Source organism: Lytechinus variegatus, chromosome 3, assembly GCF_018143015.1.
Source record: "Lytechinus variegatus isolate NC3 chromosome 3, Lvar_3.0, whole genome shotgun sequence".
Lineage (NCBI taxonomy): Eukaryota > Metazoa > Echinodermata > Echinoidea > Temnopleuroida > Toxopneustidae > Lytechinus > Lytechinus variegatus.
Window position 1 is genome coordinate 29,180,455 of NC_054742.1, and position 24,316 is coordinate 29,204,770.

The 24,316-nt window shown below is 35.0% G+C and overlaps 2 protein-coding genes across 2 annotated transcripts in view; one reads left to right on the plus strand and one right to left on the minus strand.

Moving 5' to 3' along the window:
• The first annotated feature begins 4,869 nt into the window (after window positions 1-4,869).
• Window positions 4,870-14,887, plus strand: LOC121410707 (NADH dehydrogenase [ubiquinone] 1 beta subcomplex subunit 11, mitochondrial-like). Its single transcript, XM_041602958.1, has 3 exons — window positions 4,870-5,148; window positions 12,866-12,993; window positions 13,618-14,887. The coding sequence occupies exons 1-3, from the start codon at window positions 4,915-4,917 to the stop codon at window positions 13,763-13,765; spliced, it is 510 nt and encodes a 169-aa protein (XP_041458892.1). The 5' UTR covers window positions 4,870-4,914; the 3' UTR covers window positions 13,766-14,887.
• Window positions 14,888-16,746: 1,859 nt separating this feature from the next.
• The window catches only part of LOC121412000 (calcium/calmodulin-dependent protein kinase type 1D-like), an 85,692-nt gene continuing 78,122 nt past the window's right edge, over window positions 16,747-24,316 (minus strand). The window contains exon 9 of the mRNA XM_041604913.1: window positions 16,747-23,604. Within this exon, the coding sequence (XP_041460847.1) occupies window positions 23,464-23,604 (141 nt within the window). The 3' untranslated portion in view covers window positions 16,747-23,463. The remainder of the gene's footprint in view (window positions 23,605-24,316) is intronic.

Below are 24,316 nucleotides of genomic sequence, written 5' to 3' on the forward strand. Positions count from 1 at the left end.
GGTATAAATTCTAGTTTGAAATCAATATCTTGCGGAGTACCCCAAGGATCACTCCTTGGTCCCTTACTTTTTATTCTTTACATTAATGATTTTAAGAATTCTTCCAATATTTTGTCATTTATTTTGTTTGCTGATGATTCTAATCTTTTTCTGTCTCATCGTGACCCACATACGCTACTTAATACTTTGAATACAGAACTTCTATCAGTTCAGTCTTGGATTAGAGCTAACAAGTTGTCACTTAATGTTAAGAAAACTAATTTTATGATTTTAATAATTCTCTCAAAAGTTTACTTGGTCAAGTAGTCATGGATAATGTAAATTTATTACAGGTTGATTCCACCAAATTTCTTGGGCTCTATATTGATCAAGATTTGTCTTGGAAGTGTCACATTTTTTTTTTGTGGTACCTCTAAACGAGGGATTTATTCATAATTCATCACACATGTCGGTGACAGCCCGCTAGACCGAGGGTCCGCGAGACCGAAGGCCCGCGAGACCGACTTCCCCCCCCCCTTCATCTGTTGCCGCCGGGTCGAGTGGTTTAAGGCGCCTCGTTGCAGCGGCGTAACAGGTGCCTGTTATCAGAGGGGGGGGGGGGCAGTGTAAAAAAAAATCCCGGTAACTAAGTCCAGAATCAGTGGCTTTGCTAGGATTTCATTTTAGGCATGTTAGGGGGCGGTGATGAGCACGCGAAGTGTGAGAATTACTTAATAATGAGCGCGCGAAAGGCGATCCATATTTTAAGGGGAGTTTCCCCCCTTCCCGCGCGAAGCATGGAAGCTCTGACGTTTTCTTCGAATTGTTCCTTGTCTGCTCTCGCTCGTCTTACGTTCTCCTATACCTTTTTATTTTCTCGCTCACGTTTCCCCCCTTTTTTGGGGGGTGGCTTCTTTTGGCTACAAAGTTGTTATCAATTATTGTTCATTTTTGTTATTCATTCATTTATTCAACTATTCATTAATAGATTCCCTTTTTTCATATCAATTAGTATTATTAGACTGGGAATAGTTTGCAAAAATGATTTTCATAATACTACGAAATCGGACACCCCATCCCCTCTCTTACTTTATCGTCTAACGAAATCATACCATAGTATACATAACTTTAACAAAGAGGACTGTTTATAAAACGTTGTCTGGTATTAGAAAAATATTCATCCATATATTTGGAGTGTCGGTTTTAAAAATTGATTGAATAAACTAAAGTGCTGAATAAAATAAAGGAGACAAAATGAAACAAAGCAAAACAAAAATGCCGAATAATATTAACAATTTAAATGATAGTAATAATAATAATTATGATGATAAAAACAACGGTAATAATATAACTGCTACTACTACTACTACTACTACTACTACTACTACTACTACTACTACTACTACTACTACTACTACTACTACTACTACTACTACTACTACTACTACTACTACTACTACTACTACTACTACTACTACTACTACTACTACTACTTCTACGAATGTGAATACGACTCCTACTACAACAACTACTACTACTACGACTTCTACTTCTACTACTGCTGCAGCTGCTGACATCATAACAAAAATAGTAACAACACCAATAAAAAATGGGTTTTAGTAGAACTCCCCCAGAGGACTACTTCTCCGGAGGGCGACTCCCCCATGATAACTCCCCAATGAAAACTCCCCCGAAGGACCATTTTCCCGAGGACAGGTATTAATGTACGTTCTTTTCTTTAGAACTTTCACCTTCTTGTTCTTCTTATTATTCTGTTTAAATGAAAAAAAAGCTAAGATAGGATTGCCCATAATGAAGGTTCAATGTTCCAGGTGTTTGTATATTTCCATAATATTTCCAGTTTTCTTGTTAAACATTAAATGCACAAGATCATGAAGCAGAATTACCATAAAAAACGTTAAATGAGTAGAGTTAATGATTAAGTAGTGTCAGTGAAATAAGGCATCGTTAGTTTATACTGTAAGTAGCAGAAACACCCCCTCCCTACACCCCCCTAGAGAGACGTTTCGTGCGCGCAGTACGTGTTTCGCACGATTCGCGTGCTCACCACCGCCCCCTAAAATGAAATCCTAGCAACGCCACTGATTCTATTTAGTTACAGGGAATTATTTGACCCCCCCTCCCCGATAACAGGCACCTGTTACGCCGCTGCAACGAGGCGTTTTAAACCACTCGACCGCGGCAACCGATGATGGGAAAAAAGTCGGTCTCGCGGGCCTTCGGTCTCGCGGACCCTCGGTCTAGCGGACCCTCGGCCTCGCGGACCTTCGGTCAAGTGGTCGGACCCCCACATGTCATAATAAACTGAACATCACAATATATTTAACATTTTCTCCGGCAATCTCTTATGGCTTCTTCAATTCTTTGTTTGTAATTATTCTATTTTCCATTTCTCTTACAAAAAGGTATTTCAAACTTGAATCTCTTCTGTCGATACCATATCTATTTCTATTATGCAACATATACACCAAAAGGCGACTGTCATTGTTATATATCTGTGTTTATATCAGTATTGATTTTTAGTAAACAAAAAGTATTCACATGAATTTCGACTTTAAAAGTATACATAACAACACTCTTAACATAAGAAAAGAACTGTTTGTTCAAATCACAAAGGCGTGTATTAAGTCTTCTTTTATATGACAGTGCGGACGGAAGTGTCACATTAATTACTTGAGTAAATTGACTTCTAGGAGTATTGGTATTTTAAGCAAGCTAAAATTCTTTTTCCCTGATTATATACACTATCAAACTTATATATGACTCTCATTTCATCACGATTAAATTATGGTATATTGGCTTGGGGTTATACAAACAAGACTGTATTAGAAATGTTATTCAAACTACAAAAGCGGGCAATTAGGGTAATTAACCAATCTGACTTTTATGCACACACAAATCCATTATTTATAAAAAAAAAATAAAATCCTGAAAATTCATGATCTTTACGAATTTCATTTGGGTACATTCATGTTTCAACTCTCAAAAGATGATTTACCGGAAATTTTTTCTTCCTTGTTCCAAAGAAACAACCTTATCCATTCTTACCCTACCCGCCAAAGGGACTCATTTCACCTTCCACGTACTCGTACGTTATTTGCTCAAAGAACAATTGTATTCGAAGGACCAAGGCTTTGGAATAATCTTCCAAGCGAAATAACTAGCTGTTTATCTCTAAGTATGTTTAAATGTAAACTGAAATCATTTCTTTTGTCCAGTTATGGACACCGTTAAGACGCACTGGCTGAATATATGTAATATATTTGATCTGTACCTTTTTAAATGTATAATGTGGGTATAGTTTTTTATTTATTTTTTTTTTCATTCTTCGCTCATCCCCCTCCTATATTTCACATTGTTCACTTTTCCTCTAATTCTTTACCCCTTGATTTTGTGCTAATGTTTGGCTTTTCCTTTGTAGTCTAATTATTCTTTAGTGTCCAATCTCCTTACGAACTTCATAATTACTTTAAGGAACCTGCAGTCACTACAAGCTCTGCTTTTCATGCAGGTTCCTTCATATTTCACTTTATTTACTGCCATTATCTTTGTATTTTTCTATGTAACCAAATGTATTTCTTGTATTATGTTATTATTTTGTTTTCTTGTGAAGTATGAAAAATAAATTCAATTCAATTCAAACTTATGAAAAAAAATATATTTCCTATTTATTTCTTCTCCTGGTATGTTTCTCTTTCTTTGTCCCTCTTTCTCTCTTTGAGTCCCTGATATCCGAATAGTGTCTACCTTGAATACAAAGAATTTCATTTCTTGGCTTTCTTCAGTAGTTTATTTACGGTCCCTGCCCTCAGTCCGTGAAATATTGAAAAATTTATAAAGTAATATATTTTCAGCCGTCCCTTGAATCCGACATAATTCCACAATATATGTCATGATAATGAATTGGACAATTTGATGAAACACTGCATAATATCCCGAAATAAAATTAACAATTTCATGTTCATAAAATAGGCCTATAACTCTAAGCCTGTGAACAATTATGTGCAGAATCCAAGTCGATTTTTGCTTTACTTTCTTCATTCTAGATTGTAAAAAAGTGATCGGAGCAGAGGCGGATCACCCAGGATTTACCAAAGGGGGCCAGGGGGTGGCAAATTTTCCCGAAGAAAATTTGGCAAGCTCCATCCCCCCTTTCCACCAAAAAAAAAGTAAAATTGATTTCCTTGCGATCGTATAGGCCCATAGATCTATTGATTTAAGTTCGCCATATTGACTGTAGGCCTGTAGTACGCTAGCAGTATGGTGCAGCTATAAGGCCTAATATTTTTTTTTTTTTTGGGGGGTAATATTTTCATTTTTCATTTTTTTCTTCCTTCTGAATAAAAATGTTATAGAAAAATATTTTTTCTTTTCTTAATTTATTAAATGTGTGCTTTTTAATTGACACCCGGTACCGAATGATGGACAATGAGCTTCGACTTACTTTGGTAGTGATAGGCTACTGATCAAAAATGGATAAAAGTACACCTGAGCAAAAATGTGATATATTTTCCCCCAATCTCTTTTGTCCCATACCCCGTCCCATACCCATATTTTTACCCTCCCCCGGCCCCATGCACTGATCTAAATGAGGGCCCGCCCTTGCCCCTTTCCCTTTTTTTTATTGACAGGTCCCCCGGACAAGTCCACACATTGATTTTCATAATGCATATTATTTTTATTTATTCGATGTACGATAAAACAGCCAATGTGCATTAAATGCCTTGCTCAAGGGCATAAGTGCCGTGCCGGGAGTCGAACCCTCGGATCCTCGAATCTCCAATCAAACCCGGCTCGGCCACGGCATGATGCATCCATAGATGCACCTCTCTCGCGCTCGGCCGATCAAAAGGGCGACCTCGGCGCGGCCTCTCGATCATTTTCGACAAACATAACTGCAAACATTCGTCCAACATGGCGTCTCTCGGCCGAGTGTGGAGAATCGGAAGCAAAATTCTAACGAGAAGTTCATCCATTGTTCGTCCCAATTTAAGGTCAATTCCATGCCGAGTGTACAGCTCTACAACTAAGAAAGTTGAACAGTCAGAATTTATCATAGGAAAACAGACAGAGGTCGACCCTGCACGGGTAGAAGAAATCATCAGAGAAGGCACCCGTCCTGAATCGGATTCAGACGCATCAGATCCCGTAGGTTTTGCTAAGTATTGTCCCACACATTCGGAAAGATGTAGGGCGGGGTAGACAGCTCGCAGCTGTCTGTTTCGAGGAGTTTTTTTAACTTTGGGGGGACCTAAAGGTACGCACTTTGTTTTCAATCAATAAAAGCTATCCCAAATTTGTATTTCATCAAATTATCTTTCACTAGTCATGCTAGTAGGCCCTAGAATAGATCTAATTTTTGGCAAACATTCTTTGGATCATTGAAATTAGGCCTAACCAAGAAGAAAAATAGAAAATATTGCAAAACTCACTAGGCCCTAATATGAAAAATCCCGCCGTGTTTTCCGAACACCTCTTGATTTCGCCGCCCAATGTAGAAGGGGTCCTAAAGCTACACATTCGATTTATCATGCCAAAAAATAGTGCCTCATTTTTTAAAATATATTTAATACTTTATAGAATAAAAGGAAATTAAAGCGAATATATCTCCAAAATTCCTAACAGTTGTTGGTTTTCTCTGCATTTAGAGATTTACTGCAGCCTCTGTAGAAAAAATTGAATAGGAATCGTTCGTCAAACTGCAGTCAAAATTTTACACACAAAGTGCGCATTGGCCATAAAAACTGCATGCGCAATGAGTGGTGCGTAGCTTTAGGACCCCCTACCATACACAGACGGCTCGCTATCGTGCAGCACTAGGGGACTTACAATGCAAAATTCCCCTGTCGGGGCTCCTCAATTTTGTCTTAGTTTAATGAATAAAAATTTTGAAAATTAAAAACGAGACAAAAAATGCAAATAAATATCCCCTCTTGGCATTAATTGCCAAAAAACGGAGAAAAATTAAGTTAAAAGGAATAAAAAACATTGACTCACCTCGGCTGTCGCACAAATTCACTTTCCGTTTTATCCGATCTTAAGTACATAAAACATGATGTGGCCATTGAGTCCCCTGTTACAGATCGCGCTAGAGTAGAAGTTCAGTCTCTGTATTTGATGAGTGAAGCCAACAGAGTTCAGCTGAACAACCAACATAACAGAGATTAAAGCTTTTGGTCTAAGGGCGGGGGTGCCTGCCCCAAATAAGAAACATTACTAATTTATTAACCAAGGGAGCTCTGGCCCGCTTTAAAAGCGGGCCACGCCGGAGCCCAGGAGTCGTCCGTGTAATACTAGTCAAACATACCGGTATATGATGTGGGCCCCAAGTCTGCGCACCTAACAATTTGAGTGAAGATTTAACATGAATTTCTTCTTTCACAAAATCTTTCAATTATTAAGAGTAAGTGTACCAAATTTCTCATTAAAAAATGAAAGACAATATAGGATTTTCTTGAAAAAACCTCGGGCAGTCTTGTCTTGTCTTGTCTTGGGTTAAGTCGGCATATTCAGACTTGCTGTACTCCGCCAACTTTTCAGATTGAAAAAAAATGGTACCAGTACCCTATGTCTGCGCACTCATTCACTTTGCACATGACTCAGGGATTTTGATGTTAAATGCTGCATTTTGAGGCCATCACACAAAATGCCCTAAATTCATTATTTTTCCACCATTTTAAGTCAGATTTTTTCATGAATGCCTGCCTATGTATTGCATGTGCTCGTTGCGCATCTTTTACTAGAATTGCGCAGATACGCATGTGCACAGACAGAGGGGAACGCGCAGACTTTGGGGAACTTACCATACTCTCCAAAATGGGGTAGAATGGGGTCCGAATAGCACTTCAAATAAACAGAGCTACCAGTACTAAGTCTCACACATAATGCGCGAGACTCGCGCATCCAACGGTGACAGTGGCGGCGTCAACTTCAAATCTTAACCGAAGGTTAAGTTTTTGAAATAACAGTATAACTTAAAAAGTATATGGACCTAGTTTATGAAACTTGGACATAAGGAGAATCAAGTATTACTGAACATTCTGCATAGTGACGTGACCAAGGTCAGAGGTCATTTAGGGTCAGTGAACTTTGACCATGTCCATGTTGGGGGTATTCGTTGAATTACCATCATAACTCTGAAAGTGTATTGTTCTAGTTCATAAAACTTTGACATAAGAGTAATAAAGTATCACTGAACATCTCATGCGATTTCAGGTCATATGATCAAAGTCAAAGGTCATTTAAGGTCAATAAACTTTGGCCCTGTTGGAGGTAATTTTTGTCTCACCTGCATAGCAGTGTGAGACTATAGGCGCCGCTTTTCCAACAGCAGCGTCAACACCAAATCGTAACCGAAGGTTAAGTTTTTGAAATGACAGCATAACTTACATGTAGAAAATATATGGACCTAGATCATGAAACTTGGATCAAGTATCACTGAACATCCTGAATAGTTTCGCATCACATGACCAAGGTCAAAGGTCATTTAGGGTCAATGAACTTAGACCATGTGGGGGAATCAACATCAAAATCTTAACCTAAGTTTAATTTTTTTAAATGTCATCATAACTTAGAAAATATATGGACCTAGTTCATGAAACTTGGACATAAGGTTAATCAAGTATCACTGAACATTCTGAATGAGTTTCACGTCACATCACTAAGGTCATAGTTCATTTAGGGTCAATGAACTTTGGCCGAATTGGGGGTATCTGGTAATTACCATCATAACTTTGAAAGTTTATGGATCTGATTCATGAAACTTGGACATAATAGTAATCAAGTATCACTGAACATACTGTGCAAGTTTCAGGTCACATGATCAAGGTCAAAGGTCATTTATGGACAATGAACTTTGGCGAAAATGTAAATTGAATTACTGTCATAACTTTGAAAGTATATTGGTCTAGTTCATTAAACTGGACATAAGAGTAATCAAGTATCATTGAACATCCTGTGTGCATTTCAGGTCACATGACCAAGGTCAAAGGTCAATGAACTTTGGCTGAATTGGGGGTATCTGTTAAATTACCATAATAACCAGGGATTCGATTTTAAGGCGCGCGAGAGCGATCGCGCGCTACATGCGCGCCTTAATCCATTTTTGGTAGCGCGATTAATAGCGCGCCTCGCGATCGTTGACCTGCGCGGAAATGCCTAAAGTCGCCCTCGAAATCACCCAAAATCATGCTTATTGCCGAGTGAATAACAACTCAATATGCTCGAGCTCCGCTTACCATTTAAAAATAATCCAAAAACCAACACTCAAAGTCATGAATAATCCTTAAAAATAGCGCGAGTAGCGCAGTTTCAAATGTCGACGTTGCGTTATTTTTTCTGTACCACGTATTTCCAACTACGGAAAAAAAAACAATGCAACGGTCTGGAAACAGTTGCATGTATAGGGGTCCATTATGACTACCACCATGTGCAATTTCAATGCACATATTTCCCCTACAGATATCACGATTCTGTGATTGAATAATTCGAATTACACAGGAAATAAATCCCTGAGACTTGTAACCTAGCATTGGTGAGTTGTCATTCGGCTTTGCTTTTCAAAACGGCTTAGGCCTATTAACTTCCAAAATAAGTTACCTTATTTATTAATTATGACTAAAAAATCATTTATTTTCTTTTCTAGGGGATGAGGTATTATATCAGACAATAAATCATCAAACAAAGCTCCATCTAGTTTACAAGGCTGGCAGCAGGCTCACGCATTGGCGCTTTTACTAGCTAGCCAGTTAGAGCTCTGTCTCTGCCAGAGCTCTGGGGGACAATGCACTCAGTAAAGGCCTCAATGATGGTGATTTTCTGTTTCAGACAGAGTTTACATTTCATGAATATTATTCAAAACTCCCAATAAAGTTTGATGATTTCTTCATTGTCATGTATATTTAAGTTCTTAATGAATACATTCTCACCGAATTTAGACTCCCCAATAGAGAATTGAAATTTTCATGGAGATCTGCGTTTTCAAAGAACTTCAGGAAAAGTTAGGGGATGTGGGCCTTTATTACATGTACATGGCGCTGAGTACAAGGTATTGTACTGGAATAGATGGAGTAGAAATTAGATATTGAATTCATTTATATCCAAGTCCAACTCACAGTCACACACACACGCACTCATCCACACCCACATCCACACACCCACATCCAAGATTCTAAGCATGAAAAATAACTTTAAAAATCATACAATATTGAACAAAAATTAATAATTCATTAACAAGTGAACAGGTATATCCAAGTCACACACACATGCACTACCCACACACACGTACCCACATCCACCCACATCCAAGATTCTAAGCATGAAAAATAACTTTAAAAATCATACAATATTGAACAAAAAGTAATAATTCATTAATAAGTGAACAGGTATATCCAAGTCCAACTCACAGTCACACACACACGCACTCACCCACACACACCCACATCCAAGATTCTAAGCATGAAAAATAACTTTAAAAATCATACAATATTGAACAAAAAGTAATAATTTATTAATAAGTGAACAGGTATTCCTCAAAATACAAAAAATGCAAAAGTAGCCCCCGAAATTTGCCAAAAAAAATTAAAATGGAGCCCCTGAAAAAAAAAAAATTGTTAGTTACTCAACTTTAAGCCAAAGTCAAACCTTACTCAAACAGGTTTTGATAGCACACAATCTAATTACAAAACATTGTAAAACAATTACAAATACTTCCTTTGGTTGTTGATTGTAACTTTATAGTACATACATTTCCTCCATCTGTTTTGTTAATTGGACAAAAAGCTCCCCTTGTATGTTGAAGAAGAGCTTTTTGCAGTGCTCCTCTACCGCTCTCCTTAAAAGATCTAGGAGAGCTATTTATTGCTCCCCTCAATAATAAAAATGAGTCCCTGAATAACTTTGAAAGTTTATGGATCTGATTCATGAAACTTGGACATAAGGGCAATTCCACAGGTTGGTGGACATGAGCTTAAAAATTCAAATTCAAGATTTTCTTGAATTTTTTAATACTTTAAGTCCTTCATGCATGATAGTTACAGGAACAAGAAATAAAAAGTTTATATTCATATGTATACTTTGGAAAAAAATGGTCAAAAGTTGTGTCTTCCATTCTGTACCAAAATACAAGAAAAATAGTGAAAAATGAAATATGCCTTATTACCATTTTGTTTTTGGAACAACATACCACTTTATATATTTCTGAAGTTTCGAAGAGTCAAATTACCTAAAAATACACAACAGTTTTTCAAGTAAATTTGTAGTACTCATTCAAAGATGAATATTGCAACCTGCTCAGGTGATGTAACGTGAGTAACCGAAAAAAATGACTTTGTTTTCTGAGAGAAAAATTCTTCACAGTTAATTGGTGGGATTTTAAATTCTCTTCCTTCAAACAATCTTGACACAATGATGACTATCAAAATCATCAAGTACAATTTTTTATAAAAATAATGAAGAAAAACTGTAACGTGAGTAACTTTGTAATGTGAGTAACCATCATGTAATGTGAGTAACCAGTAAAAATTATGCAGTTAGGTAACATTTTCTGTGGGATGTCAAGTTTTAAGTCGCAGCATGGTGAGTTGTGAGGTTATTTTTGATTAATTAAAAGCAAAATGAGGGTACACCTCTTTGATGTGACTCTTTGTTCATCAAAATATCAGTGGTCATACAATCACACAAAAAATTGAATATTAGTAGAAGTATTCACAATGCGAGAGTGCATTAGTAAGACTTGGTTTTGATTGACCAAACTTTGAAAAGTGTTCGAACAACAAATTGAATGTCCATACCTGTAACCCTACATGTATCTAGGCTGGGATATTTTGGGAGTTAATATGGCTGTGGGGGGGGAGGGTGGGTGGGGCCTCCCAGGCCCCCCTTCAGATCTTGGCCATTGGCCGCATGATCACGCCGAAAATTTGCACGCAGGTTGTCTTGGACATAATCTACAATGCCATACAGTAATTTATTTCATGCAAATTGGTATTAAGCGATTATGCTAATTTATGCATAATTAGTAAGCAAAATCATACTTTTCCCTCTTACTCCCTAATAAAACTCCAATTGTTCCAATTTTTGGTATAAAATCTCTTTTTGATGTTCCTAGCAATGAATTTTACACACATTATTGAATTTTTAATGACATTTGTGTTGTTAACCATACATGGACAAAATGTAACGTGAGTAACCATATTATTTGCACCCCAAGTAAAAACCATGTGTTCTTTATTTTTTTAATTATGTACAAAGTTTGTCTCCCTAATATACTTCTTTGAAATGGATATAATCAACTTTCATAAAAGCCTTGTATGAGGAGACTTTTCACTTATGTCGACTTTTCATTTTATGCATGTCCAAATCATGTAACGTGAGTAACTGACACATTCCAAAGATTTGCCAGGAGCATAATAAAATTTCCCAAGTTTTGTTTTTATACAAAGGATAGCCAGACTGTACTTTGTTGTGATAAGGAGATGTTTAGTTCCTATCTGTAATAATGGAGTTACAGCTCCAAGTATGAGTCAAGGTGTCTCCAAATGTAACGTGAGTAACCGTGGAATGGCTCATAAGAGTAATCAAGTATCACTGAACATCCTGTGCGAGTTTCAGGTCACATGATCAAGGTCAAAGGTCATGTAAGGTCAATGAACTTTGGCCATGTTGGGGGTATTTGTTGAATTACTATCATATCTCTGTAAGTGTATTGGTCAACATGTAGTTCATAAAACATGGACATAAGATTAACCAAGTATCACTGAACATCTCGTGCGAGTTATAGTAGTTTTCAAAGTCAGCACTGCTGCTACATTGAATCGCGTGATGCAGGTGAGACCGCCAGAGTCTTTCCACTTGTTAAATTGCTGTCATAACTTTCAAAGTTTTTGGTTATAGTTTATGAAATGTGGACATAGGGGTAATCAAGTATCACTGACAAGTCTTAGGTCACATGATCAATGTCAAATATCACTTAGGGTCAATGAAGGTAGTATTGTTTCATTGTATGAAAGGTGTTTTTTTTTGTGAATAATTATTTTATGCAGGTGAGACTGCCAGAGGCACTCCACTTGTTAAACAAATAAGTCTATTCATTAAAATGAATGAGAAAAATATTATGAGAAGACGGAAAAATTTGCCGTTGTTTACATGACCATATTGTTGTCTGTGCTAACAGCTAAGCTACGAGATGCATGTAGAGGGCTGCAGATGTTTCCCAGAAAAAAAATTTGACAAAATGGTAGCGCTTCGCCCTGATTTACTGGAAAATTATCCTTTGTAAGTTCTTTTGGTGATTTCATATTTTCATTAAAAAGTAATGTGGTTGTAGGTAGACTACATTGGAAAATAAATATATTTAAAGTGAGTTTGCGTAGGAATTTCGAGTTTAGATTGAAATCTCATTTCCCATGTACGAGATTGAAAAAGCAAAACTCTTGGCAAGTGTGCATCTGGATAATAGAGAGATCCAGATAAGGGGTCCCCTGATAAGAGAGGTCGGACTGTATACTAAGAATATAATACTCTTACAGACTAATCTGCTGAAAGCCATCGCAAAATCTTTGCATGTTGTGTAGTACAATAGGCTTGACTCGCTTCGTTGCGACAAAGCTATGATGAGCTACATGTACATTATTAAGTGCCGTTTTGTAGAACAATTATTATTTGATATATAATAAGTGTATAAAATTAACAACCAAATTTTTGGTTGTAAATAATTACTATATTTTTTAAGATAACTATGGCCCTTTTTTCTGAGTTCCCTAAACAAAACAGTGTTATAATTATAAACTTCTTATTTTGAGTTGGGCTTTTCATCATTGACAATAGTCTCACTATCCCTTTTTATATATTTTTTTTCAATTTTCAGACATATGTAACACATGGATTTCATGATGACCCCTACTGGGACACGTATGCATATAGAGTGATCTTTTTTACAACAATCTCCATTGTCATGGTATTTGGTCCTGCTTTTGTACACTACATACCTGATCCGTAAGTAGTACAGCCTCTTATGAAGAATTGAATATTGTCATAAAAATAAAAAAAATAATGGAAATTAATATTTACCAAGATATTACTAATATTAAAAAGGCTACATATGAAAACCCCATACTTATTTTTTTTTTTTGGGTGGGGGTTCACAAAATTCACAATATCTGGTTGCATGGTACCTTTTGTATATTTAATTAAATTGCATATTTATTGACCTGATAAAAATAACAACTTGCATAATGGAAACTGAGGAATACCATCTGAGTGTATTAATGTACAGAATATGGTCATTTTATTTCCTCACTAAGTGTATATGTATAGGACTGCAAGATTTATGAAGATGTACTGGTAATTGTGTCAATGTTTTCATTTGACAGTGTTAAATGAAACTGAGAGATATGTTTAATTTGATGTATTTGTTTTTAAAAAATCCTTTCCATTTCTCATAGTTTTCTCAATCCTTTTATGGTGAACAATCCAAATAGAGTTCATCAATGGTTTCTGGAACAAAAATTTATTAATTTTGCAAACTCCCATCGTATTTGTTTACTTTTCACAGTTACTGTTACTTTCCTCATGAAATTCCTCCCCTTATAATATATTTGAAATATGTTTAATCCTCAGAACTGGAAGGGAATGGGCAATGAAGGAAGCACAGATTGTATTGGAAGAGAGGAGAGCAGCAGGAGAACCAGTTATTAATCCAAACTTCATCGATCCTAGTAAATTGGTCCTACCTGAAGAGGATCCAGAGCCTCTCCGTACAGCATAGTTTAATAGAGTGTGTTTATTTTGTAAATTATAGCATTGTCTGCGTGCAAGGGTTAGGAACCTAATGAACTGTTGCATACACGATAGAAAATGTTTCATCAGACCTGCACAATGACCACTCACAGTATTCATGGCTGTGGTTATCAAGAATTTATGCCCATCTGGAAGTAAGGTCATTGCTTAGTAAAGGTGTTCTCAATTTGAATGAGGGTGAATGCATCAATATTCCTGAAATTGTCCATGTCATTTTGGGTGGTTATCAAGAATTTATGCCCGTCTGAAATTAAGGTCATTGTTGAGAAAAGGTGATCTCAATTTGAATGAGGGTGAATCGATCAATATTCCTGAAATTGTCCATGTCATTTTGGGTGGTTATCAAGAATTTATGTCCATCTGAAATTAAGGTCATTGTTGAGAAAAGGTGATCTTAATTTGAATGAGGGTGAATGCATCAATATTCCTGAAATTGTCCATGTCATTTTGGGTGGTTATCAAGAATTTATGCCCATCTGAAATTAAGGTCATTGTTGAGAAAAGGTGATCTCAATTTGAATGAGGGTGAATGCATCAATATTCCTGTAATTGTCCATCATTTTGGGTGGTTATCAAGAATTTATGCCCATGTTGAATTAAGGTCATTGCTGAGAAAAGGTGATCTTAATTTGAATGAGGGTGAATCGATCAATATTTTTGAAACTGTCCATCTCATTTTGGGTCCTCATTTTTCAGTAACAGATATTACATGTTACACCTGATATGAAGAACTTCTCACTTCCCGCATTTCATAATGCTTGCTTGAGGGGGTTTGCCATGATTTGACGTTAGTTTTACGAGCTGTCAGGCTAAAACAAACCAGTGGATGTCTTGAAAAAAATTCTATTGAGGCCTTCTTTTGCCCCAAGAACTTCATTCTGCAGATATATTCTTTAAAAACAATGTATATGTAAAGGTTCTTTTCTGTTGGTCATGTTCTTTTTAAAGTCTTTTGCAATGTAGCATTAAGTGTCCACATTCACTGTTTTAGGATATGGAGTCCATGATCAAAGTGTTCTTAGTGTTCTTGTTGATCTGTAGTCTATTACATTTCAAATAAAGATAATAATGAACACCTGCCACCATAGAAGAGTGAAGATTTACAAAGTTATGAAATAGTGCCCAGTAGGTAATATGGGAATGTAATCTTCAAAGGTCCCCATACTTTCAAGGATCTGCCATAATATTATGTTTGTAATTTGTTTGTGAAGGAAATAATTTTGTTGGGCCCAATAAACAGAAGGGTCTTGAGTGATAGGCTGCTTGAAATACACCATTTGTTTATTATGTGAATGAAAATGGTTTCTCAAAGTCCACAATCACAACAGAAATCTGTTTTGTTTCTGATTATGAGGCAGATGAACCAGAGGGATATATTTGGGCATCTGTAAATTATTAACTCCTGTGTTCTCTTGCAGGAATAATTTGAAATCACAATTTAACTAGAATACCATCTGCTTTTATTTTTATTGTATTCACCCTAGGCTATGCCAGTTTTTATATGTGAAGTACGCCAGGTTTATCATATTGACTGTTAACCAGACATCCAAATTTTGTGCAGTCTGTGTTCCTGATTGCGTTTTAGCCTTGGATTTTATGTGTATGTATCAAGGAGGATCACCCTTTACCTTTCTCAATATTGAAATGTATTGTATGAAATCAATGAATGGCTTAACATTTTCATGATGTGCAAAAATATAAGCCATGGTTGTATTATGAATTAAAGAGTTTACAAATTCGAATCACTTTTGCTTTAATTTGTTACATCTAATTTTGAATGAGTTTCCAACTAAAGAGTACATCCCTATACCTCCACCAATTGAAGGCATATACTTGTACAAGTTAAAATCAAACAAACAGTTTTTATTAAAAGATCCTGCCATAGGCCTTGAAGCATGGTATCACTTGCCTTAGGGAAGGATCATAAAGCTATGGTTTCATATTGCTTGACCTGTTCGTGGATGTTAATTCAGATATTCATTTTATTCCTATCAGCTCTAGTTTAAAAGCAATCATTAGAGATTCTAATTCTTGTTGTTAACAAGCATCTGTTTGGTAAGCTTGTCAAAGTTGTTTGGTTCAATCCAATTTTCTTGAAACACGAAAAAAGCGGGAATATCTCAAAAGTACAAGATGTTCATCATTGGTGGGCAATGTCATGTACTACTTAAGAAAAGTTAAAATCATAATTGTCTTAATACTAGAAAGAACAGCTTAATATATTTGTTTACTAGCAATACCCATTCTTATATCTACCTGGAGATACAGTAGTGCTCAAGTTTGTGAACCTTACCAGAAAATGAACATATTTAAATTGTTCAAGCTTTGACATGTTCTAGCTATTTAATTCTGAAGTCTATATTCAACACTCGATGTGAAGGAGTTCATTTTGTAGTAGGGTTCAGTAATTAAACTTTTTAGCACATCTGTATCTTTGTAATCTCACCATGAATGTTGGGTGAATTCCATCAATAATAATGTGCATCATGGTAACAGGGTTATGAACTTTGATTTTGTGATGTCACATGTGAGCAATTGCACCATATGTTAAGCGAAGTAAATCCATACGATGCCTCTGTCTCAGAAAAATGAAAATCAGACATATTTTGTACATCACCCTTTTATGACGAAAAATATTTTCAGTCCTGCTTTATTGAAACATGGATTTCATATTAAAAGATATAGGCAGCAGCAGCTCACATGTGACGTCTCATAATCAATACAAAAAGTCATCTCTTATCTTTCAACATATTTATCAAACAATTATTTTTGTTTCTCTAATCCCAAATCTTGGGGAAATAAAAAAAAAAAACGGGTGAAATTTTGCAGGGGGATTGTTGGGACGCCACTCGGCAATTATATAGCATGGTATTGGTTCTTTTCAAAAGGACAATGCTACATTTAAAGTCACAACGAGAACAAATGAAATACCACAATACTCGGCAGATGTCAATTGTTTTTATTTAATTTTGATCACTTTACATATACAATATGTACTCATTTGTGAACCAATCACAAAGAAAAAAGAAATGCAGTGAAAATCAAGCAATAACTTAGATAGAAGAAGTACTTCAAATCATCAATATTGAACTTTGATAATAGAGGGGAAATTATCCTTCCCATGGCATAATGACAAAAATGACAAACAAAAGGATAACATGTGAGTGATTGCAGAAACAGTTCATGTGTAAGAAGAAATTGATTTAATGAATATTAAAGGTCTACATAAATCCTATAGTATAATTCACTGAGCAACATGCTGAAAATTTCATCAGAATCTGATACCAAGTAACAAAGTTATTGTATTTTAAAGATTAGCAATATTTTCTACAACCACTTATATAATGATATCATGAATATCCATTAGATGGGCTGATGTCACATCCCTACTTTGCTTTTCTTGTGTTATTAATACATGAAATATATTTCCCCCTTTTTTCATAGATGTCATATTTAAATGATATGTTTTCCTGATAAGATAAGATTCAGCAATTAATATCTAATACATTCAATCAGATTACAATCCATTTTTTAGTTCTTGGAGGACAGAATTGGAATAACATATTTTTTTGTAATAAAATACAAAAGAGCAAGTGGGGATATGACATCAGTTTGCTCAATGAATATTCATGAAGACACATCAAACTATATCACCTAAAAAATGCAAATCTTTAAAATGTTATAACTTAGTTATTCAATGTCTGATTTTGATCAAATTTTCAGTGTTTTGTTCATCTCATATTCCTCTATCTGATCAAATCATATATGTTCATCCCTGATTACCACTTTAAAGAGTGAACACGATTGAAAACAATTCATGATTGGTTTATTTTTAAGGTTGTTTATTTGAGGGTAGAAGGGTACCAAGTATTACATTATTCTACTTTGTACATGTAATATTGTTCTTTTTTGCATAAACTATAATTTATTGATGGCAGGAGTTACATTTGATTAAATTAGAATTGATATACTTTGATTGTAAAAATTTCAAAACATCAAACCTAACTTACCCGTGAAAAAAAAATCACTATCATTATAAATTGAAGAAAAAAAGAATAAATATATATATATAAATTTTCAATCTCACACAAGTTACCCGCACATTTATAGTTTCAAAACTTCAAAGTACCAATTATACTCAAGTCAATGAAATTAAATCATAAATGTAATCACTTGGTAAATATAATCAATTTTTGTAGGAAGATGAAAACATATAGAGATAAAAAGATTGCCTCACACTGTCTGCTAAGATCTAAAAGGTCATTGAAGCTATGATAAGTGAATTAATGACTTCTGGTTCTCGATGTGCTTGGACAACATGCATACTTGTGAGGTGCATCAATGCTCTGGATACTGTACAATGTGAACCAACATTAAGAACTTTTACACAGATGAAAAGTCAATTGAAATAACTACATATGTCGCTGGAATCAGAGCCAGATCAGGAGACCTGATATAGTAGCAGTATTAGTTTGCAAGATAACAGCATTACTAATGCAAAATCTTTATTTTTGAAAATGAACATTGGTCTTATTTATAGACCAATAAACGGTACTTATGAAATTAAATAACCTGTTTGAGGACCTTCTACATTCAAGTATGCTTACCCATTTTTGTAGTATGCACTAAAAATTTGGGAAATTAACAAATATACCTTGATTAAATTATTGTCACAAAATATATTTTCAATATATGGCATTTACTCATTCAGAATTGGCATATGTATTTGTTTTATCTCAATTTATCAAATTAAAGTGGTTTATATAATATTTTATACAGTGATAATTCTTATAATGTGAACACATAGGATTGTGCATCTACTATCCTTTTGACAAAAGGAAGTGAACAATTTTGAAGAATTAAAAAAATCAAAGCAGCATAGTTCTGATCTGCCTTAAAGCTGTATTGAACTTTGCCATCGTATACAGTTCCATGATAGTGAAACCAAGCAATGAGAGACATAATTTGACCTGTAAATTGCAAAAAAGAGCCTTTCCATCATGAATAAAACACTATTAAAAGTCACCATATACACTACTGCAAAAAGGCCCTTCATAAGTTTGTTTACATATTTACAAAATGAGGAAGTGTTTGCCAAAATTATAAAACATTCATCATCAAAATTCATTGTCAACACATGAATACGTCAAAATACTGTTCTGTAAAAACATTGTTTCTTCACTCAAAATCAAGAGGGCAGCTATACTTTCAATCAAATTGAATTCTCCAGAATATAATACAGCAATTTGCCTATATGTTTTAGAGGAAAATTTAGGCAAAACCTAGATATTCTACCCTATAAATCTACGTAAATGCATCTATTCTTCAGATTTTAATGAGTTTACTTCATCCTGTAGATTTTTTTTCAAAAATCTGCCTGCAAAGTCATATCTTTATGATGACTCAAGGAATATAAGGTTCCTTTGTGATCCCAAAGACTATATAAAAATATAATTGCACTAAAAGTAATATGTTATGATATTTTGAATTAAATAATCAGTAGTATATTACAATTTTGGCTACTGTAAAAAAAAAAAACATGATTGAAGAAAGGACCCAGAATGAGAGATTTGTGATATAACATAAGTGGGAAGGACCAAAATACACACCTCATCTACGAATATGTTTAAATCTTGAGTTGCCCACCAGAGTCACTTGGCACTTTATATTCCAATCGTATGTAAAGTTCAAAACATTTTCATGAGCAGCTTGATTATGACTTAGGTGTGTGTTTACTTACCCATAATGGAAAATGAAGAACTTAACATTTTTACATAGGACACACAACCCATCGCAAACAGTCCTAAATTATAGTGTTTATGCTCATAGGGTTATAGTTAAAAAGTCCATGATTGGCAACAATGTTTAAGATGTCCGGAGGTGTATAGTTAAGTATCACACAATTTCTCACTGTATAAGATTCATATGCATAAAAGTCCTTGGTTTAGTGACACACTTTTCTGAAAACCATATCCTTTATTTCTACCATGAATGTGTATGCATGTGGGTGGGTGTGCCCGGGGGTGCCATCAGTCTTGGTATGAATGAACACTGGAAAATCATTGTGAAACCACAATTGGTTGCATGGTTTTTAATGTCTGCTTTACTTATTAGCATGCATCCACCCACAGGACTGATGGTTTAATATCTTGGACCTAGCAATTAAAACAGGTAACTTGTCAAGGGGATCCATAATGTATGAAGTTCATATTCTAATCAGGCTCCAAGATTACTCACTGCAGATCCAGGCAAGTGTTTACTACAGTGCATAAAATATCTTTTAAAATATCAAGAATTTTATCCAGCTTCTGTCTGAAAATCCCTCTTGGAATATACTACTGCAGTCTACAACCTTTGGCAGATAAATGGAAAGAATACATACAATGCATAGTAGACTGATGACAGTGTTCATGGTGAAATTCTCCAGAAAATTCCTTCTTAATGAAATGAGATAAAATGAAGCCTGGTATTTACATCTGTGGTGGGCAAACTACAATGTATCTCCAAATAGTAATTGAAGACTATATGTCTATAAATCCTGCTTGATAAAGAGAGTTGGGATTCAGAATTCATTGTATTGACAGACTGTCTTTAGTGCTCTGTGCACTTGGTGCATAATCACTGAGTGTTTTTTTTTCATTTTATTTCGACAAACCTCTACTGGTAAAGTTCCAATAGTTTAAGGTGTCAAGTATTGAAGAGGTCAAAGAGAATTAAAGAATTAAAAAGACAGTATTATGATTTGGAGATGTTTCTGCTTAACCTTAAACTACAATAAACTGAATTATGTTTATTTAAATTGTCAAAGATGTATTTGTCTTATGTACCTCTGAAAAAGATTGATATTCTACAATGTATTCTAACAATGGATACTATCCTTGAGACATCTAATTTTCTTTCAACAAATAAATTGGACTTTACAAAATGGAAAGAGTAAAAAAAATCACTTTGGGGAGCAAAATGAGTGGAAAATGACAAGACACCTGTGGAAGAAAACAGTCAAATCTTCTCTTTATCATAAAAATCACAAATCTGCCCAATAAAAAAGGCAGACTGTCCTACTATGATACAAAATATCTTAGCTCATTCACAAGGTTTCAATTCTGTGCATCCAATTTACCAGTGAGAAACAATCCTCTTGTGAATGAATATTATGTTTACATTTATAATCATTTTAGCTTTAAGTTAGTTTTGAATTTTTTATTTCTTCTTGATAGCACACAATTATGCACAATGGTTAAGACTGTATAAAGGAAAACTGCACGGTACAACTATCCATTAGAATTACAACACTTAAATAATCATTTGTCATCAAAAGACAATCATAATCATCATAACTTCATATCGACTCTCTACACAAATAAATCCATTCATAGACTTGCACAATAGACTTTGATATACCTCCAACATATATACTTATGACATAAACAAGACTTTTTGATCACCAAAAATGTACAAAACCAAATGCATATATAGAGTATCGAGATTGTTTATGTGTCAAGTAAACTTTATGTAAAACATTATTTTTCCTTCTTCATAATATGCAATAGTATCTACAAATATAAGTCAAAGTGTCATTTCTTCAATAGAGGAAACAAGAGAGTACTTGAAGAAAAAAAAATCAAGAATAAATTCATTTCCTCTTTACTTGTTCTGTAATACTGACACTTTAAAAAGTTAATTATAATCACAAAAACACTCGCCGCAAGGCACTCATTTTGCACATACCTCTGGTGTTAACTACAAAGCCTAAGAGAAGAATACAATGATTTGGTGAGAAAAGGATTCTGTAGTCTGGATAAAGAGACTCACTAAGTGGAGCACAAGAGAGAGAGAGAGAGATAAAGACAGAAAGATAAGAGGTTACTTTGTTCTATATGCAATGCTGCTCTACAAACAGCACGGACAGAAAAAAAAACTACCAGGTAAAATCCTGATAGGTTCTTTCTTTCAAATGGTTGACTGGAATGAATAGACCAACAATAATCATTCAAAAACAAAAAAATATGCATAAGTCAGGAAGAAAAATTCTAATATGCTAAAGTATGCAATGCAAAATCAATTGAAAGCCTATATGACTACTGAATAGTCTGAGACATGAAAAAGCGACAAGTGTGACATAGAAAAAGGGACCTTCACTTTTAAAACTTTCTAAACATTTGTCATTCCAATCTTGAAAATCCATTCCCCAAAAGTTATATTCAACACAATATTTACAAGAAGAGATACATATAACCTGGACATAACTGCTCTGGGACTAAAATGAAATAACAGCATACATTATTTGTGACAGAGGGTGTTGTTTATGTGAAAATTAAGGGAGAGATAAGAATACAACGGCCATTTTCATGAAAATCCATCCAAATTCCATAATCAACTACTTTTCACTATATTTATAGTATAATGGAAAGAAAATATAACAAAAGACATCAAGCACTGTTTGATTTGTAGATCAGATTATAACAGGTATGAACTTATTTTGCTCATAAGCTAACATTTCACCTCCTTTGCCTTATGAAAATGCCATTTGAAATGACATCTCAATTGTTAAGTGCATTCTCACAGAACAATGTATATACTTTGCTTCATAAGCATGGCTCAAATTGACCATCCTTCACTTAACATCAGCTGTATGTTTTTGATTGGTAATACATAACAGTTTAATGTACAGAGAGTTGGGCTTTTGTTTTCTTTCAAAAATTGTATCTTTCCCTATTAACCATTATGAATCATTGAAGGAAGTTTACCATGAGCTACGTTGGTTTGGATTAAAAACAAAATCTTGGTTAAACTTTGCCAAAATCCATCAAATCATATAACAGAGTTATGGATTTTTAAAGTTTTGATTTTGTGATGTCACAAGCATGCAAGCATCTCCCCCCCCCCCCTTGTGTCATGTGATATAAATTCCATGAAATGCAATTTTCTCAGAAAATTAAAATTGATTTTATTTGTGTATTCATTATATCATCAGAGATGTAATTTCATATCTAGTTCTATTCTCGGTCTTCATAAACCATTAAAAATAAGAATAAATGTAATTATTACATGCCATGATAGGCAGCTGCTTACCCGCATAAGAAATCACAAACTGAAAAAAATTAAAATCCTAACCCTCTTATTCTGTAATTGATTTTTGTCAAACCTCTACCAATATATTTTCTATAATTTTTCCCTTTTTTTATCACAAATTTATTGTCGGGAAAACTTCCTCTACAAATGAAATCTATTCTTGTAAAATAAATGGTTGAATGTTCCAAATCAGATTTTTTTTTATTAGAAACCCTTTCGGGAAAAGGGTAACAACAACACCATGATGGGGATTCCAATTGATATGTTCCCTTTGTCTCATCTTAGATGGTAAAAATAGTTAAGTGCTTGCTGGTTGAAGGCTGCATAATGCTAGCACACATGCTAATTCAGACAGCTATTTTGGAAGGTTGGATCCAGACAGCTCAATGCAACAGGAAGTGGCTTTACACAATCTCAGTTCACATTTTATCCAGGACGGGACAAAGCTCTCTCAAGAGTCTTGAGTAGGCTGTATGCAGGGAGGACTATTCTGGAGGACTGTGGTTCCAGGGTGGATTGAGCTGCAAGGATCAAACAGGATGCTATGGAGGGGGTTTGGAGGGTATGAGATGGGTTGCCATAGCGATGATATAGCTAACTATCTGAAGAGGCTTCTTGGTTGTTGCTCTCCTCCAACCTGCTGTTCTCTTCTTCCTTCTTTTGTAATTGTGCCTTCACGTCACCTAGCCCTAGCTTCCTCATGTGTCTGACCACTGCTGTGGCATTGAAGGCTTGCTATAGAGTGATACATAGACATAGAGAGACAAGCAGCGGTAGATAGACCCGGATATGGTGAGAGAGAGTGAGAGGGAGAGATAGAGGGCAGAGAAAGAGGAAAGGGGGATAAGTAAACAAAAAAAATGAAATTAATGAGAGAGATAGAGACATTAACTAATTTTGAATTCTAATACATACATTCACATTTATTACTACCTTCCTTCATTCACCACAGAACTGCAAGCCTTTAGTTGCAGTACAGCATGGTAAAATAATGAAATAATACCATTCATGCTAGAGCGGAAATATGCTGACATGAGTATTGACTATTATGCACTTAATTTGCAAATGTGGTTTCATGTTTTTTTTTGTTTTTATATAAAAATTTGATACCATTGCATTATTATTGTCAAGTCTAAAGACTAGAAAGTGGAAACCCCATTATAGGTATATAAAAGGCTTTTTCAATGTCAATGAAGAGAGGACCACTGTTGCTTGCATCCCTACCATGGATCCACTCACTACATACCCCAACACACAAGTCCAGTCTTATATGGCACTACTAAAAAAATAAAATCAATTCAAAATCAGCTGATGTTTGATGAAGTTACTCAGAACTGAGCAGCATACTCAGGAGCATACTCTCCTTGACCTTAATGAATATTACTTTGGTAATAGCAATCAATAATAAAAGGACTCTGGGCAGGTGATCAAAAGATGCCTCAGTAAT

Coding starts and splice junctions, on each gene's coding strand:
- LOC121410707 (XM_041602958.1), top strand. CDS start 4,915: ATGGCGTCTCTCGGCCGAGTGTGGAGAATCGGAAGCAAAATTCTAACG. Junction 5,149..12,865: donor ATTCAGACGCATCAGATCCC/GTAGGTTTTGCT, acceptor TTCAATTTTCAG/ACATATGTAACACATGGATT. Junction 12,994..13,617: donor GTACACTACATACCTGATCC/GTAAGTAGTACA, acceptor TTTAATCCTCAG/AACTGGAAGGGAATGGGCAA.